Genomic DNA, 15,423 nt, shown 5'->3' with positions numbered 1-15,423 from the left:
TTCAGCTGTGTTCTGTTGCGATTTTGTGGGGTTTCTCTCTGGTAATGGGAAGCTTAAATTACTGTAATTTCAAGTACCGTATATTGACAAAAGTCTTTATTTGAAGGGCAGTGACTTCTGATACATGCAATTTTTTTTACAAAGTTACTTTGATCAGTTTCTGCATCTGGTTTATCATACAGAGCTGCAAATCGTTTATTGGCACAGTGGAGAGTAAGGAGAGAGAAAAATAATGATGCAGAAAAGAAAAAATTATGCTAGCAGCTTTTAAGTTAGCGCAGTTGCTGCAGGAGGTACTTGTTAAACTCCACTTACATGTTGCCTGTAAGTCTGTGTGTATGTTTCATGGTATGTTAGAGGTATGCCACCCAGGCTTACCTTACAATCCTTTCAAACCTGTTTCAGAAGGTGACCAAATTCAGAGGAAAGTGTAACTCTGCAAGTCAGTTGTTCCCTATGTGAATTTAATAGTGCAAGATAAAACACATGGTGAGTTACACATTCTTCCCTACTGTCAACATCATTTGCTAAGGAAAAAAGAGCAAGCAAACTCATGACAGGTGACAGAAAGCTGACTTCACCTCATGTGTTTGGTTTCTCCTGTGAAAACTCAGAATCTGGCACAGCAGGAGGCTAGACTTCCCTGAATTTTGTCTTCTAGGAGAAACACAGCAAGGTTATTTATTTTAGATAATCTCCGGCAGCCACGGGAAAACTAGAGAATTAAGAATAACAGCAGTAAGCAGGCCCAAAATTCACAACAGGAGACTATAAAAATGAAACATTATCATGAAGTGTATGCCATGCTCTCACAGAAACTTAATGGCTTTGTCCCGTAATTTCTTCTAACAACTCCTGTGTGCATTTTCAGCACTCTTCTTTCCTTCATGTAAACAAAAGTGGAATATCTCACTGCTTCCCTTTAACTGTGAATAGTGAATTTTGGAAGACAACCTAGTAACTTCCTCTTTTGCTCTTCTACTGCCTCAGCCCTGTGGGAGATTTCTGATGACTTAATGCCACAAACACAAATAGAATATTGTGATTTAAAATGAAAAGCAAATCTGGTTACTTGCACATCTTAAAATTGCAGAATAGGGACAAAGGCATATGAAATATAAGCAGAATTACAAGCTTGCAAATGGCCCAAGAAAATTGTCATCTGTGTTCCACCTCTCCACAGTCATCTGTGCTCCTTTTCTAAAGGCAGATGTCACTGCTTAGAGACCACTACAAAACATAAGAGTAGTAGCCCTCGTAATTCATCTACAGTGGCTTGTTGATGTGTCACACTGAGGAGAGGAGTTTATTACAGGAATATTACATGAATAAACCTTCATGGAAAGACTGAAGGGCAATCAGACTAGAGAAGACTTTCAGGGTGGTTCTGTTTCTCTCCATTCTTTGAAAGAGGATGACATATAATTCCAATTTCTAAATGTATGGAGATCTGTTTTAAAAGTAGTTTAAAAAGATGTTTTCAAGCATTTACAAAAATATGGGATTGCAGTTCTGCACTTCCAACATTAGGGAAATCATTGCAACAGAGTAGTGGGATTTTTACTGACTCCTTCAGAATGTTTTTGATTTAAGAAATTAAATATTTAGTAGAACAGATGTTTCCAGAGGAGAAAATTTAAATGCAAGTCCTTCCAACTCTCCAGAAGCATGCAGATGAGAAAGGCATTATACAACTGACATCTGGACGTGAACCACATCTCAGGAAATCTCTCTGACTAGAACCTCATTGCACAAGAGCCAACAGTTAACAGCAATTAGAAGGTGATAGCACATAATGACTAGGGTCTGGTCCAGGTCCACTGAAATCAATTCAGAGGTTCCCCCAAGCTGCTGATGGCTAGGGACTTTCAAGCTATAGACAGAAGTTAACAAAAACTAGCTTTTCAGTTATGAGAACCTCATATTTTATAACTAGACTCCTATATCTGAAAGGTGGTAGCTACTTTGTCTAATTGCTACTCATCTGCAAGTTACAGGAGCCAAAAAGAACTGGTCTGAGAGGCACGTAAAGCTAACAGCATCTGTCTGCTTCACAGCAGCTACCCTGCGCATCACTTAACATCAATCTGGATGCTCCCTCAAAGCGGATTTGTAGACATCACTGCATATATACTGACTTGGGCAGTTACAGCTACAATTAACAGTTCTACTAAATAGGTTTATGGAGACTAAAGACCACAAAGAAAACATGCCTACACTTCACTGTCCTTCAATTTAAGCCCATCTGCACCACAGACGCATGCTGCAGCTGTTCACCTTCTTTTGACAGGGCTGGAATTAAAGCGAAGCCAGGGACTATAACTCGTATTGACATTAACAGCTTGAATAAGCCAGCTGCCCACTCTGCTTACCTTGGAAGAGCAGAGAGCAATTCACACACTCAGACAATCAAACTGCAGACATAAGTTTATTGCTAGAACACCCAAGAGAGGCTAGCCTTTAAATATATGTAGTTTTCACCTCCAGGAAGGTGGAAGGCAGTTGTTTCATGAGAGAGACTCCTTGGGTAGCACTGACTCACCACTTAGGTGAGAGGGCTTGAAGGGTCTCACCCTTACTTCATATGCATATTGACAAATGTGTCTCCTGCTGCAAGGCCTCCAGTACCACAGCAAGCCAACACTGCTTTCAGTTTACCATGCTGATTAGTTGCCATGAGAATTTAACTGGATGGAGTAAAGAGGAGACACTGCTGATAGTGTCTGCTATTTTAAACACAAACATCCCAATGTAAGAGGTGCATCTGCTTTCCAAAGGACACCCAGAAATAGAAGGTAAAGTAAGAAATGTACTTACAGCTAATAGACATGTGGTGCAGTGCTACTACTTCTTGTCACTGTTACGGCTTTATCTCTAATCATCACAGCAGTGCTGGTATTCAAGTAGAATCTGAATAAGCAGAGGATAGACATTGTCCCATGCCTAAGGGAAGCAGAGAGCTGCACAAAGATGAACAAAGCAGAGGGACAGACTGTCAGAGCAGAACAGTAGGAAATAATATGACAAGAGATCAGGGAGGAGTGGTATGAAGAGGCAGGTTTGCAAATATGGGGACAAGATACTTGAAATAATATGAATGACAGAAGAAGCAATACCATAAAGGTAAAGTCTTGGGAACGTGAGATTGTGAAACCCTATTTTGAATGGATTGAGTTAGGCTAAAGAACCCAGAGAAGAGAATGCAATGTAGGATTTTTTATAAGGAATTAGACATTAAGGGTGGATTTTTTATCAAAAGAAGTGGCAGGTAAGTCACAGAATTACTTAGGCTGATTAGTCCAACCTGCTTGCTCAAGCAGGGTCAGCAGTAGCAGGCTTCCCAGGACTGTCACCAGTCTGGTTTTAAGTATTCTCCACAGATGAAGACTGTACAATCTCTCTGGACAACCTGTTCCAGTGTTTGACCACCCTCACAGTAAAAAAGTGTTTTCTTGTGTTCAGATTGAATGTCCTTTTCTTATATATATTTTTTCTAATTTTAATTTGTGTCCATTGGCTGCTCTCCTGTCACTGGACACTATTGCCCTCTTCTCCATTTTCTCCCATCAGGTATTTATATACACTGATAAGATTCCCCTGAGCCATCACTTCTCCAAGCTAAACAGTCCCAGCTCTCTGCCTCTCCTCATTTGAAACGTGCTTCAGTCCCTTAATCATCTTTGTGGTCCTCCCCTGGACTTGCTCCAATATGTCCATGTCTTTCTTGTTCTGTGGGCCCAAAACTGGATTCAGCACTCCAGATGTGCTGAGTACAGAGGAAGGATCACTTTCCTTGACATGCTGGCTATGGTCTTCCTAATGCAGCCCAGGATGCTGTTTGCCTTCATTGTGAGGGCATATTGCTGGTGGATGGTCAGCTTCTTGCTCCCAAGGACCCCAAGGTCCTTCTCTGCAAAGCTACTCTCCAGCTGCTCAGTCCCCAGTGTGTACTGAAGAGTTATTCTTACCATAATGGAGTTATTCTTACCCCAGTGTAAGACTGCATTTCCCATTGTTGAACTTCATGAGATTCCTCTTTGCCCAATTCTTCAGCTTACCAAGGCCCCTCTGAGTGGCAACACAACCCCCTGGTGTAACAGCCACTCCTCCTGATTTTGTATTATCTGTGAACTGCTGAAGCAGCACCTGCCCCATCATCCAGGTCATTAATGAAGTTAAACAGTATTGGCCCCAGTATCAATCCCTGAGGTATACCACTAGTGACTTGCTTCCAGCTGGACTTTGTGCCGCTTATCACAACCTCTGGGCCTGGTTGTTCAGCCAGTTTTCAATTCACCTCAGTGTCCATTTATTTAACACATACTTTGTCAGCTTGTCTGTTAGGATGTTGTGGAAGACAGTGTTAAAAGCCCTACTAAAGCCAAGGTAAACAACATCCTCTCCACTCATCCAACAAGCTAGCCAGCTCACTGTGGAAAGTTATCAGGTTGGTTAAGCATGACTTGCCCTTTGTAAACCCACTCTGACTACTCCTGATCACTTTCTCGTCCTTCCTCAGATTGGTGTCCAGGATTAGTTGCTTCATCGTCTTCCCAGGGATGCGCATGAAGCTGGTTGGCCTGTTGTTCCCTTGTTCTTCTTTTTTGCCTTCCTGGAAGATAGGTGTGACACTTGCTCTCTTCTAGTCTTGAAGAACACTCCCAATTGCCATGGCCTTTCAAAGATTATCAAGAGTGGCCTCCCAATGACATCAGTCAGCTTTCTCAGCACTCATAGGTGCAACCCAGGGACTTATGTATGTCATTTGTTTAAGTGCTCTCTAAACTGGTCTTCCTCCACCCAGAGTAAGTCTTCCTTGCTCCAGACTTTTTTTTTGGTTGCAGAGCCTTAGGATTCCTGAAGGGTACAATCATTTGCTTACAGCAGACCTAATAAGGTGCTCCAAATTTATTTGTAATGCGAGGTGAAGTGTCTGATTTAGGTACATACAAATCCAGTATAGCAATAGGTGTCTTTCTGATAGTGAAACAATAGCATGTGGCTCCCCACGGATCATATTTCCTTAGAAGCACAAGGAAAACTAGGACTGGCTTTTTGATGCCATTACTATTTGTTTTCTTGACAGCATCTGCTTTTCTGAAAGGAAGAGGCAAAATCAGAGGAATGCACAGAGAAAAGCTACTTCTATAGCATGTTCCATTTCCATAAAGATGGTGAGGGTCAACATTTTTGTGCTGTTATTAGAGAGCTATATGAAATAAATAACAAGAGAGAATGTGCTTAAAGGGTCTATTTTTGCTCTTGGTACAAAACCCATTAATTATCAGGAAGAAGCAGCAATATGTAGAGACAGAAGAAAAAATTACTTATTTCTGGGCATTTCTGGAACACATTTGCAAGTCAGCTGATTGATTGCCGTTTTCAGGTTCGTTTTGGGTTTGTGTGGCAGGGTTTTGGTAGCGGGGAAGGGGCTGCGCAGGTGGCTTCTGTGAGAAGCTGCCAGAAGCTTTGCTGGCTCCAAGTTGGACCCACCTCTGGCCAAGGCCGAGCCCATCAGCGATGGTGGTAGCACCTCTGGGATAACATATTTAAGAAGGGGAACTTGCAGCAGAGAGGGGAGTGGGATGTGAGAGAAACCCCTCTGCAGACAGCAAGGTCAGTGCAGAAGGAGGAGGAGGAGGTGCGCCGGAGAAGGGGATGCCCCTGCAGCCCATGGTGAGATGGCAGGCTGTCCCCCCCCAGCCCATGGAGGTGAGCAGGGGAGCAGATGCCCACCTGCAGCCCATGGAGTAGCCCACGCCAGAGCAGGTGGCTGCCCCCAAAGATGGCTGTGACTCCATGGGAAAGCCCGCGCTGGAGCAGCCTGTGCCTGAAGGACTGCAGCCCACAGAAAGGACCCTGGAACGCTGGAGCAGTTCGTGAAGAACTGCAGCCTGTGGAAAGCACCAATGTTGGAGAAGTTCATGGAGGACTGTCTCCCGTGGGAGGGACCCCACGCTGGAGCAGGGGAAGAGTGAGGAGTCCTCCCCCTGAGGAGGAAGGAGCAGCAGAGACAATGTGTGATGAACTGACCCCAACCCCCATCCCGTCCCCTGTGCCACTGGGGGAGGAGGTAGAGAAAACTGGGAGTGGAGTTGAGCCTGGGAAGGAGGGAGGGGTAGGGGAAGTTGTTTTAAGATTTGGCTTTACTTCTTGTTATCCTTGTTTTGATTTGAATGGTAACAAATTAAATTGATTTTGTTTTTTCCCAAGTTGGGTCTGGTTTTTGCCCATGAACGTAAGTGGTGAGTTATCCCTCACTGTCCTTGTCTCCACCCACAAGCTTTTCTTTATATTTTCTCCTCGTCATCCCACTGGGGCTGGGGAGGAGGAGTGAGCGAGCACCTTCATGGTGCTTTGTTACCGGCTGGGCTTAAACCGTGACAAGGTTCAAGGCTCATTACCAGGAGGGAAAAAAGTCTTACCATGTAGAACAGCTGAAGCCTGTAAGAAGCCCCTTATCCCTCGCCTATTAAATTTGTTTAACCTACTCTTCTCTGGCAGCCATGTTAGCAAGGAAGATGACTGGCATCATTTTGAGGCCACTCAATCATCTTTGAAGGGTCATGACAATTGGGAGAGTTCCTTGAGACTGGAAGAGAGTAATTGTTCTTCATATCTTCAAGAAAAAGTTCAAGTTCACAGAAAAACCTTTTGAATTCTTCACTAGTGAAAGATAACACAGAAGTCCTGATTCCGCAAAGCAGTGATATGTATGTTTGACTTCATAGTTTCTTGTCCTTTGAGAATGCCTTGCATGTCAAGTTCTTCCATCCAGAGGAAGACTTGTCAGCCTGCCTGACAGAACTGACCTGAGAGGAAAAATAGTTTTCCACAGAGGATAACCTCCTAGCATGTCTGATCAAACTGATTGCAACTGTGCAGATAGTAAGCCCGTATCTTTCTATTCTACGACCTCACTCTCATCTTTTCTGACATAACTTAAGGTACCTATTTAATTTACAACAGAAATTGTAAATTTCCTCAACACTGTAAGAAGTATTCAGTGAAAAATTTCCCTTCAATAGCATATAGAAAAATTCATTCACTAAATTGTTTTCCATTAAGTTTTCTGGACTATCTTTATTGTATCTTTCTTCTACAGATTGGATTCCCAAGGCTCCTTCTTCACAATGCACTCTCTGAGGCCTTCAGTATCACTGATGGTGAAACTTCTGTAACTCCTTATGTAGTAAATCTAATTAAAATATTAGCAAAGAATCAAATACTTATTCCATGGACTAAATTCCTGTTGTCTTCCTTAGAAACAGTAAAGCAGTGACATTTTCTTGGTATGATTTGTAGACACAAAAGCATGAGATGCAGAATGACTATCTCACCTTGCCTAAACACAACACAAGTCACAAATGCCTGAGAAGAATCTGGCTGCACAGAAACAACTCGTGCAAGAAAGCTACTACAAATAACTTTAATTCTGAGTCTATTTCTGTTGTAAACTATTTTTCAAAGTGTGAAGTTTTTAAGTGGGTTTAATTGACCCTAAAATGAATGACAGCCACTTGAAATAAAGGGATTATTGAAGTACATGCTGAGTAGAAATCACAACTGTCCTGGTTTCAGCTGGAAGAGAGATAATTTTCTTTCTAGTAGCTGGTATAGTGCTATGTTTTGGGGTCAGGATGAGAAGAATGTTGATGTTTTCAGTTGTTGCTAAGTAGAGTTTATACTAAGTCAAGGATTTTTCAGCTTCTCATGCCCAGCCAGCAAGAAGGCTGGAAGGGCACAAGAAGTTGGGAGGGGACACAGCCAGGACAGCTGACCCCAACTGACCAAAGGGGTATTCCATACCATGGGACGTCATGGCCAGTATATAAATTGTTGCAAAGTAAGGAAGTCAAGTGAAGAAGGCTTTGGTACAAGTGAAAAGTCATTCTTTATTGACAGGGATTTTTCTTTTTACCTTTCCAAATTAATTGCAATTTTTAGAAGAACTTTGAAAGGTAGTTTGACTGTATGGGAAACTGAATAGTGAAGAACTTCTGAAGGATCTGCCAGAATTTTCCCATTTCCCTCCTTTCTGATGTAGTCAGAAGGTATTTGAACTGAGAGAATACTCCTGAGGTCGTCTTTCATCTGCATAAACAATGCCTCCATACAGGAGGCACCTCCTTGTGGTCTCCAACTGAGCACACTGGATGCAACAAATCTAAAGTGCAGGTATTTGGTAATATCACAACTAATTTGCTCACTTCTTTTTCTGCAGGCTCAGGATGTTTTCCTGTGGAAAAGACAACAACAGATTTATGGTTGAATTCAATATGGAAGGTGAGGCATTGCACCACGTTCCCTGTCTGAGTGTCAAAGTAATCTACCATCTGAACATATAGGAAGCACCCATTCAGTTGCCTTGTCACAAGATAAACTAACTTGACTTTTTTCCTTTGGTGATCAAGGCACTAGCATCCATGGGAATGCTTATTTTCACAGTCAGAATCCAGTTATCTTCCCTCCCATCACAGTACTTGCAAGTGTTAGAGACATATTTCCTCGCATCAGCACAATCCCCAAGGGTGTACACTACTCCTCCACAGGTCACCATGATGTGGAATACCAAACCTATAGGCAGTACCTCAGTGCAGGAATTGTTTTCTACGTCATGTCTCTGAGCTGTATTTGAGGTAGTGATCTGGTCTGTTATTCCTCCAGTGACACTAACTGCTAATGTTGCACTAGGAGCAGGTGCATTACATGGCATCTCTGTCAATTTCAGCCATATGTAAGCAAAACATGTAAGCTCAAAAGTATAAGCAAAACCCTCATCATCAAATCTTACATACTCTTTCTGGCCTCCTAAAATCATTACAGTCAATTAATGGCCCCTTTCTCTGGAAAAGAAAGAAGTCTTCAAGCACGTTCCTGCTTCCTGTCACTCAAAATCATTTCCATCTGAGCCAGAGGGCCAGAATGACTGTTGAGCATCAGCATATCATGGCTGGTAGCCACTAGTGTGTTGGCTGAGACCCCAGGTAAGTGGAGATATAGGCAAAAATCTAATTGGAATATGTTTATCTTTCGTCTTTCCTGAATTTCACTTATGAGATCAGGGCCAGAAAAGTCTGGCTCTCATTCTGCACATGGAGGTTGTCCTCCTTGAGGAGCCTACCACATATCTGACAGGGGCTGAGCATGAGTTCTGAAGTACCCAGAAGTCCCTGCATAGGCACTGTTCACCACCTCTTCAAGTTCCCACATGTAAGCTATGATCATGTGGATCAGGCAACTTTTCTCCACAAGGCAACTAAGAATAAAAACAGAGCTGTGAGCTTGCATGGAGTCACACTTGAACTACATTGCCACTTTCAGCAGTTCCTCCATTTTATTTTGATCTGTTGTTCCTTTTCTGTGAACTGCATCTTCCTACATTTAGTCTTGCAAGTCAAAGGCAGAGATGATAGTATGAGCTTTCAGACATCAGTTGTTATGGTGAGATGAATGGTGTCATAAAATACAGCTGCTAGAACACAGTACACCATGGTTTACATGTATTGAAGTGTTGAGGGGAAAACTAATAGCTAGGACTATCTGTAAAGTTCTAGCATGACAACACAGAACAGGTCAAATAAGAGGTAGAAGAAAAATAAAATTAGGCCCTTTTCTCATGAATCTCCTTTCTCAACAATCTGGAGTAAAACAACTAGAGCTGTATGTAGTGTCAGAGAAAATCAGCACTGCCCACAGTTGGGAGCACAGGTTGAACACTGACAAAAACAGGATATGGCGCAGCGTTGGCAGGGACTGTGCATGCTGGCCTCCCAAGGAAGTAAATTTATTAGGTAATTGCTAGCAGGAAATACATCCTTTCTTCTGTTTGCCAAGTTATCTACCCAAGTATGTTACTTTTCCCAGGAAATATTAGGATTTTGAAAGGTCATATAGGACTCTAAAGATGCAGAACAAGGGCGACATCTGCTAGAATGCTATTTTGTACTGCCTTGCAACACTGACAAGTATGTTTAAGCAGTGGACAGAAATATGGCTAGTTTAAGCTGCTCAGACTATCTCATCTTTACCAGCCATCATATGCATTTCAGCTGGCTCAAGAATGCCAGGTTCTTTTCTGAGGTAGGTGGTATGATCTCAGTCTCTCCCCTCCATGCTCATTCCATAGAGATATTTAACACCATCTGTCCATAAAGAGCAGGCCAATTGACCTTCACCTCCAAGAGCAACGGTGCACAAGGATTTCTTTCCAAGGTGCTGGAAGCCTGAACTGTGTATCAGGACCTGAAGCTGTTGTTCACTGTGCCCTCTGATCTGTTGGAGAAAAGCAACTGGATCCAAATCCAAGATGTGCGTCTCACAATGGAAGTGAATGCAAATTGGTGAGAACTTGTGACTGAAGTCTACAAACCAACTGGGAATGGCTTTGGCTATGACCTCAGCCCACAGATTGCAGTGATAAGGCAGGTCTGAGGTCAAGCTGCGATGTCAGCCAGGCAGGCCGGGAGGCTGAGGTGTAGGCTGGCACTCCTACAGCAGCACTGAGGCAGGACTGACAGCCCCCAACTAAGCTGACATGGGACTATTGGGCCCATGGACCCTGACACTAAGTATTCATTGTTTTGTGTGTCAGCCGAGGCTTTCTGCACCACATACTTTTCAACTGCTGCTCTGACAACAGATTTATTAACTTCTGTCCTATGGCTCTCCCTTGTGCCTTTTACAAGTGCAGAAGCTTTTTAAAGTAATAATTTACTTTTACACACCTCTCAGCAAGGTGAGAGAGAATTATTCCCCCCCCCGCCCTCAATTTACAGACTGTACAGTCCTCCCTCCTCTGCCCCTACAGAGTAGAACTGAGGTACAGTAAGATTAGAGTGGACAGTGTCTCTTTACTCCCAGTGCTGCCAATTTAGAGATGCCAAAGACCAGGTATTTTATATATATCGCGTTGGTTCAGCACACTTCTCCTACTGATTTGTAGCTGCAAGAATTCAACACTTCTGTAAACTAAATCACAATGCCTTGAATAAGCCAGCCATAAGATAAAGAATACAAATGGACAGTTAGATGTGAAAAGCTTGTTTTAGTGATTTGCTCAGTATCACCCAGCAACTCGGGAGCAAATACATGGTGAATCAGAACTTACTCAATTTAGGGACCAGCTTTTCTCTTCCCTAAAGCTTTGATCACTGTCAGGCTGCTATCTTCTAAACCACAGAATGTACAGACTTTAGGACAGTCACCTCCACCACACTTGGTAGAGCCTGGGGCAAGATTCCTTTTGGGGGAGATATTTTGCTGACTGTTCTAATAAGTATGCTAGAAGAGGCAAAAAAGATGACTGAAAAACAATCTTAAAAGTAGCAGCCCTTACCTTCTGAGGTTTTTACAGCGCTAAACATGTGCTTTGTGTCATAGCCCTAATCATGTGCATTGTCAAATCAAAAAGCAGTGTGTCCCAGTGATACGCACAGGGTTGGAACGTACAGATCTCTGCTCCTTTGGTACAGGAAATAACTGAAGGAGAGGAGACAGTTGTGCTGAAGAAGGGAGAAAATATGCTGATGGCAGGCCTCTGGTTAAATTCAAGATCTTTACCAATTTTGAATGTGTTCTAATGGATCACAGCCCCTCACCTGTGACTTTTTAGGAAAAAGATTTAACACCATCTGTTCTGTACCCTTCAGTGTCTCTCTCCTGTCTTTTTCTCATGCAGCCTCCTTATTCCTAGTCCCATTTGTCTCATATTACTCATCGCACCAGGAAAAAGCTCGCTGAGTTTCATGGCTCAGTCCCTCAGCTGCTGTTCCCAGCAGCATTTTTTATGAAACCAGTCTCCTTCAAGTTCCCCTGTCCCACACCGCTCAGTCCAGCTTCTTCAGCTCCTCAGCTCTTGGGCTTCACCCAATTCTCCCCAGTCCATTGACCCAGTATCAGCCAGTGCCACTCTTTATTCTCTTTATTCCCTAGTTTCTCCTTATATCTTTTCCCTTCTGAATCCCTTCCCGTCTCTGTAACCCTTAATCACTGTTTGTCAGTCACAGTTGTCTTGCTCACACTGTCCCAACCACCCCCTCCAAATACTTCATCCAGCTTCAGTCTCCCACTTCTTCTCTGTGGAAAACTGTTATTTAAACTCTACAAGATCTGGTGACAGGATAAGTCCATCCATTACTGCAATTTACTGAACTGCTAGCACATCTAGACTCATTCAAAATACACAGGCTGGCTTTCAAACATGCAAGAGAAAGTTGCACAGAGCAAACGGGAAACATGCTGGTAATCTTGGCTAGTGAGAATTTGGGTGAAATCTTAAATTCAGATGCTGGGCTGAAATAGAGAAAATCTATGGAAAACAAATTCTTGCTGTCACCACAAGGAGGTATACTGCCTGTGATTTGTCTGGGTGGCCCAGTAAAAATGATAACTGTCATTGCTAGTAAGAAACCTAATGCTAGCCTTGCAAGCCACAGAACTGGTGGCCTGTTAGGCTTGTTACCAGCTTTTGCGAATTTGTGGTGCAAACTGAAGCTTGGTACCTGGTGTCTTTTGTTATGGTGTGGAGTTTAAGTGTGCGATAATACCAGAGACCTTGAAAATATGTGCATAGGCTGAAAACAGGCCACAAGGCTGTACACATCTCACTGGCAGTCAGCTTCTAGTTATTGAAGAATTATAACCTTAAGAGCTGGGAACACTGCTTTAGACATAACAAAGAAGCAGTCAAACAACAAGATGAGGCAAATGGTGTGGCCAGGGGAAGTTACCGCTCACCAGCATTGTACAGCATATAGTCCAAGGAAAGGAGACCACAGACTTAAAATCCACTGAGAAACTCAAACATTTTATAAATGAACTAGATCTTGATATTCGAAAGGAATTGCTGGTGGCAAATCGTCATCAGCACTGGATCATCATGGAATTCTCTTTCTACAAACTATGTAGATGCAAGCATTACCTGCTTCAAGGACCATGACTCTTCAAAGGTCTTTTATTGTGCCAGCCAAGCTCCAGGACTGTATAAAAGTCTGTTTGTGTCTGACTGCATAAACTACATGCACTTCTTGTCTCAAGCTCTGTAATTGCTGAATAAAACGTTACCGTGTGTAAATTTAATTTGGTTAGTGTGATAACTATCAGTGTGACAACTATCTCACTCTGATCAGGCCTGAAGTGGTCAGGCAATTGGACTAGAAGATTGTTGCAAGTCCCTTCCAACTGGAACTGTTCTGTTCTGTTCTGTTCTATTCTATTCAAAGTGTACTTCTCATTACTGTGCACAAATATATCCATAAGATCCTCAGTGTGACATGGATGTCCCACTGATATAAAAGACAAACCTCCAACAGAACCAGGGGTTTAGACATCACGCAGAGTTTCACAGAATACAATTTTGGAATTGGTTTGGCCACACCCTCATCAAGAAGTAAGTGGTAGGTAGTATAAAACTGCCTGAGTTGGAATAGTTCTCTCACTGTTCCACAGTTTCTGTACTTTTATAATTTGTTTATTGGTTTCGTGCTTTACATTAGAATTATATACGTATAGCTGCATGTCCTCTTACCTCTAATTCTACTGCTTTAATACAGGATAAAGAAAAGCACAGGGAGTCACTCTAGACTATCATAGGCAAAATGGTACTCTGCCATTGTAAAATTGTTCCAGAAGTTAATTATTTATGTTCTGGAGGCATCTTTTTCCTGCTTCTTTATCTGATGGTTGAACAAGGAACTTGCCCCAAGGAAGAAGGGTGTGTCTGTTCTGTGGAGCTAGTGGTAAGCATTTTTGTAGGAAGAACCTAGAGCATGTAATGAACTTCTAGGAACAAGTTGAGGCTTTGGGCTGCAAGCTGTATTGTTTAGTTGGAGAACTCTCATAGGCTAGTATATTAGAGTGTAAACTAAAATTCAATAACATAGCACATTAGAGACTTACTTCAAATATTATAATTAAGAAATACTTTTTAAATGAACTGCTCTTTTGGGGAAAATGTCATTATAATTATTCTCAGGATTTATATGCATTCTATATTAAGGTTACACCCACAAGTTGCTTTGCACAGTCAGTAGTAAGTGTGAGATGTTTTAATAAATGGCTAGTTCATTTTTACAGTCTTGAAATTCGAGATTATGGTATGACTTTCAACCCTATATAATTCCTAAAATTATATTATTATGGCCTATTATGGGGTATATTAGTAATACCTGCAACATACTTTTAACTTTTTATTCTTTCTCTAGAGACTGTTCATGAACATAAAAAGTATGTATTGCCCATTACACAAAATGTAACCATTTCCGTAGGGACTGTATTTTACTCAAATCTTTTTCTGTAACTGTGGTTCAGCACCCCTAAATAAGCTATACCTGCATTTGTATCCACCTGTGACTGTAGTCAATGTAATTGACCAGTAGAAATGCCTAATATGGCTTGAGTTATCATGAAACTTTCCTGGCTATGAAATAGCCTCCAAATTGACTTGCTTCTAGAGAACTGGTTGGTATTGTATGGATACACACGTTCCTGCTTTTTATATTGTCTGCAGTACTTAAGCAGACAAAGCAAAAAATGGTATTTATACAGTGTCCTCTTCCCACCATCATTTACAGGTTTCAGTGCTTTATAAAAGACAGCATTCAATCTGCATGTCACTTCAGCACTGATGTATCATGGTATACTGCTCCTCAAGGCCATTTCTGGTTTGAAATTGAGACAATTTCTTAGGCTGTCTCTCACATAGTACTATACAGTTGAGAGTGTGGTGGTTGTGTTCAAGTAGTCACCGTTGCTGCAGTCTCAGGGAACAGCCAATACCAGCAAAAGCACTTGCTACACTACTATAACTGCAGTTGTGCAAAGGACAGTATGTGGTGCTAATATTGTGTGTAGATGAGGCCTTAAGACCCAATTGAGCTTCACCCCACAAAAAAGACATGTATCACTAAATCATAATAAATGCAATTACTGATTTTTAGTTCCATTAAAACCTCACAGACAGGTCCAGAATGTCAGAATTGTGCCTGTATGTCTGTTAGAGGATGATTTTGGAGTAAGATACTCTTAGAAGTGGCCTTTGTCAGAACACAGAAGTATGTGTAAACTATTTTTAGTTCTCCAGCTCCTCCATATTGTCTAGCTGAGACATGGATTCAGGAGTGCTGAGAAAATGAGCTAAATCCCTGAACGTGCTGGTTTTTGAAGAGTACCAAAACACAAGGCTATGACACACATATTCAGGTCCTTGGAGACAGCAAACCTTACCCTGGTTTATTTGACCAGCAGATATAACTCTGCTAAATTAATGTTCCTCTTCTTGCCTGTGAAGATATTTTTAAGGAGGAAATTTTGTTCCTTTTTTCCCACTTCAATAAGTTTTTTAACCCCTTTGATTACCACAGTGCTGGTGGCCCTCTCTTCTCTTGAATCTCTTGTGAGATTTGTGATACATTTTTGCATTTG

At 42.0% G+C, this 15,423-nt stretch overlaps 1 protein-coding gene across 1 annotated transcript; it reads right to left on the bottom strand.

Annotated features, from left to right (window-relative positions):
* Positions 1-6,508: 6,508 nt before the first annotated feature.
* Positions 6,509-9,291, bottom strand: CCIN (calicin). The gene is given in 5 exon segments (XM_052776578.1): positions 6,509-8,387; positions 8,390-8,829; positions 8,832-8,994; positions 8,997-9,165; positions 9,167-9,291. Coding segments are annotated over 5 exon segments (1,194 nt in total). The 3' UTR covers positions 6,509-8,090.
* Positions 9,292-15,423: the final 6,132 nt, after the last annotated feature.

Source organism: Harpia harpyja, chromosome Z (genome assembly GCF_026419915.1).
Source record: "Harpia harpyja isolate bHarHar1 chromosome Z, bHarHar1 primary haplotype, whole genome shotgun sequence".
NCBI lineage: Eukaryota > Metazoa > Chordata > Aves > Accipitriformes > Accipitridae > Harpia > Harpia harpyja.
The sequence above is the reverse complement of the archived record's forward strand: the minus strand, read 5'-3'. Positions and strand labels throughout refer to the sequence as shown.